The sequence below is a fragment of the Rhagoletis pomonella genome, unplaced genomic scaffold (genome assembly GCF_013731165.1).
Source record: "Rhagoletis pomonella isolate Grant_MI unplaced genomic scaffold, Rhpom_1.0 Rhpom_scaffold_00001, whole genome shotgun sequence".
Classification (NCBI taxonomy): Eukaryota; Metazoa; Arthropoda; class Insecta; order Diptera; family Tephritidae; genus Rhagoletis; species Rhagoletis pomonella.
In genome coordinates, this window is record NW_023458555.1 from 10,676,667 (window position 1) to 10,680,627 (window position 3,961).

The 3,961-nt window shown below is 32.6% G+C and overlaps 1 protein-coding gene across 1 annotated transcript in view; it reads left to right on the top strand.

Annotated features, from left to right (window-relative positions):
* LOC118738689 (organic cation transporter protein) overlaps nt 1-3,213 on the top strand; it is a 65,897-nt gene extending 62,684 nt beyond the window's left edge. Inside the window, exons 5-7 of the mRNA XM_036469603.1 lie at nt 1,413-1,593; nt 2,462-2,607; nt 2,701-3,213. Coding sequence (XP_036325496.1) covers nt 1,413-1,593; nt 2,462-2,607; nt 2,701-2,796 — 423 coding nt within the window. The 3' untranslated portion in view covers nt 2,797-3,213. The remainder of the gene's footprint in view (nt 1-1,412; nt 1,594-2,461; nt 2,608-2,700) is intronic.
* The last annotated feature ends 748 nt before the right edge of the window (nt 3,214-3,961 follow it).

The following is a 3,961-nucleotide window of genomic DNA, read 5'->3' on the forward strand; positions in this document are numbered from 1 at the left end:
AGGGGTGGGTAATGATGAGTGCGAACATAAGATGATAGAAATCATTAAAAAAAAAATCATAATCATATTAAATAATAGCACAAATGGGTGTTATCGATTATATTTCTAAAACGATTAAAAGTGGTAGATGTCGTTAAAAAGGCGTTATCAAGCATATCGATAATTACTTTTAAAAGTATATTGATAGAAACACCTAACGATATCGAAAAAAAAGTTTCGATAAATTTATCGATGAAAATATCTGCAAAGATTTCATTACTGCTGCCAGCAAGGATAAGCTAGATCTCCTTCAGCAGCAGATCAATTTCTACATTTATATGGAATTATCAAGTCTCGGATGAAACATCGCTTTCAGCTCCATAATACACCACAATAAATGTCAGGGCGGTCTAAGAAAACAAATGGGGTCCTGGGGGTCAAAACGCGTTTTACTAGGATGGGTACCGGTGCAAGATGATCCACAATTTTTAGAATTTTTGTCTGTCTGTCTGTCTTTATGTTATATATATTTATGTTTTATAGTCGCATCACTCTAATACTAATGCAAGGAATTGAATGCAGTTTTGCCGATGCATTGCTAAAGGTCTGAAAATATAGGAAAAAATAATAAGAGAGTTGCCACCTGTTTGCAAAATTTTAATTTGATTTAATTGTTAGGATAAATACAGGATTTCAATATGGGTAACAAATTACAGAGGTTTAGGAGAGTTTACTGCCAAAACTATTTTTGAGGAAGGTTGCCACCTGCTTGAAAAAACGTGTGCAATTATTAAATTGGTAAATTAATGAAATATTACAAAACGGGTGTCAAACTAAAGAGATTTAAGAAAGTTTAATGTCGAAAAATTTTTGTAGCAGACTACCAACTATTTGAAATATTTCATTCAGTTAGAGTGATAAGATAAGGTACATACTGAATTAGTACATCTTTGAAGACAGTGCACAATATGCAGGATCAAGTTATAAGATTAAAAATAAAATTTAACTGAGCAAACGAGAGACTATGTAAAAAAAAACCAAAGGCTTTTCATCGAAGAAAATATGCATATATATGTATCAGAGCTAGAGACACTTTTTAGGAATAGTGGCTTGCGTGAATTTTATTTTCTATTACTTCCATTATTACCACGAAACCCAATAAATCGATAAAGCCCAAGTTAAAAAGAATTTAGCCTTAAGTAGAAAATAGCTTTCCTGCTAAAAAAAAATTAATACTGCATAAACTTATTTTTATTGATAATACATGTGTAACTATTTAAGTAAGTTCATTCAGCAGAACAGTGTTCACTTACGATTTTCATGCGATTTAATTTACAATTAATCTCACTTGCGCTTAAATACAAAAAAAAAAACAAATTAGTATTTAAAATATAATAACTTACACCAACTTTTTATCTCTATCACACACACAGATTGTCGCCGGTGCCGTTGAGGCGTTCTCAGTTTGCATTAGCATTTTTGTGGTTTTGAAAGTTGGCTTGCGGCGTAGTCTCATCGCTTATATGCTTGTGCCAGGCATTTGTTGCTTAGCCACAAATCTAGTGCCAACGCGAGATGACAACCAAATGATAGTAGTAGCAATGGCCATAATTGGTAAGTATTTTGCCAAAGAACAATAAAAAATGCATGCATTATGCGTACGCATGCACAACATATGTATGTATGTTCATTAGACCGAACCAGAGAAAAAAAGTTCGCCGTATACCTCTGAGTCTAAAGTAATTCTGCAAGGCAGTTTCGAATTTTTTTTTTAATTGAAATAATTCCTTAGCAAAAGTTTAAACCTGGAACACTAACAATATTTTTAATACATGTATTTAGCATTGATTTTTTTTTTAGTTTTAAAGCAACAAAAATATTCTATATGTTATTACCAGACTTGGGATTTAAGGCACTCAAAACTTGAGAAAAAAGGAAATTGAGCTTTCAAAAAAGGCATTTATTTTTTAATTTTGTTATATACATACATACCTTTAGTACCTTTAATTTACTGATGTCAGGGTGGTTCGTTAGGGTGATACGAATATCAGGTGGTTAAGTACTAAAACCGGGTGCTTAAGGTCAGTGAACTTTGGAACAAAGCCTTTAAAAAAATTGTCTCCTCGGAACAAAAACATCGATATATCATACTTTAAAATCCGACCGTAAATGCCGAAGAAACAACGAAAAATTTAAAAAGGCCACCCTTACTTTTAATAAAAAATACTTTTTTTTCGACATTACCTTGCAAAAATAGTACTTTAAACTTAGGGGTGTACTTTTTTATGGTAGGAACGTTCTAATGTACTTACATACATACATGCATATATATAAGAGCAACACCTAAGCGTATACGTAACATAGAACGTAATCGCCATTCATAGCATCCGAAATGTTACTCATACGACCCCACCTAACCTCTTCTTTTTTTCACCTCTCGCTTTTTTTTTTTTTTTTTGATTTCAACATTCGACACTTTCAGCGAAATGCGTTATTGGCGCCAACAATGCCATCATTCCATCATACACGGCCATGCAGTATCCGACTGTGGTGCGCAATTTTGGCGTTGGTTTGGGCAATCTGGCGGCGGGTGTTGCGCTCATTTTGGTACCCTACATGTGGCTGTTGGTGAGTGTGCCTTTTAACTAATTTGTAGTATAATTATATTCAGATTTATTGGTGCAAATACGAATTCACCGTTTCTTTTATTTCACTTTGCAGGAACACGTAGATCCGCTGCTGCCAATGAGCATAATGGGCGTGTGCGGTATTATTGGCGGTGGTTGTTTGTACCTCATGAAGGACATTGAGCATTGAGCGTATAGGGGAAGGAGCGTGTGGAAGTGGCGCTTTTATGTGAAGCGCTTTTATACGAGTATTTAACATTGTGTGTATAGGAAGCACATGCAAATTCAAAAGTGAGCAACAACAACAATACGAATTGTAAAAAAAAAATGTTAAGCAATGATAACAATTTTGTTGCTGTTCAAACTGTGATAAACGTTTTTGGAAAAAATTGGCGAAAGTTGCACTTTTTGTAAATGTTTATTGACTAAGGATCTTAGCAAACTAGCTTAAGTGAAGAAGTAAAGTTATTGAAATAAATGACAAGTCCATTCGATATTATATGTAATATTGTATTTTAAAGAATTATGTACAGCTGTGTTCAAAATAATAGCTGCATACTTACTACATTTACTTTTAGTTTAATATAGAAAAAACAATGTACATATGTATGTACATAAAAGGTAAAACAGTTTATGTTTAAAACCTAGTTTTTAAGAAGTACTTAATAACTTAAGTAATACGGAAGTGATTTAGCTTAATTTTTGCGCACAAGTATGCCCACATTTTATATTTTCAAGCACTCAGCAGCACCAAGTATTACCATTTATGTACGTTGCCACGACAATCGGGTCCACGTAATCCACGTAACGACTCATACTTTTGTATCTGGCCAAGGACTGTCACTCCGGCATTATTCCTCGAAAACTCTTTGGAGAATTTGCATGCTGCTACAACAATAACAGCAATAACGACAACCATTTATGTACTTGTTTCTGTACATTTGAAAGAAAAACTTAAGTCCAGCTCGGCCAGTTTTTTTCTCTAAAGTGTTAAATCGTTGACTTCCTATCCGATGTTTAAAGTTTAAACTTACCGTATTTGTAGTTTATCATTTAATTTTACAAAAAGTTTAATAAATATAAATAAAACTTGTGTACGAAAGTTTAATATTTTTATAGATCAATAGTTAAAATCAAAGCTTATGTGTAAATTCACAAAAGTTGTTTTTTTAATGTCAACGGAAATGTAATAAGAAATACTTTCAGATTCGTCAGTACATTTAGGTAAATATATACATATATCACAATTTTATCAACTAATCGTAAACTTAGAATCCTCAAAAATAAAATGGTTGGCTTTATTGATTGAATTTGTTTATAAGTTAACGTACATTTGTTCTCGAAAATATATTTTT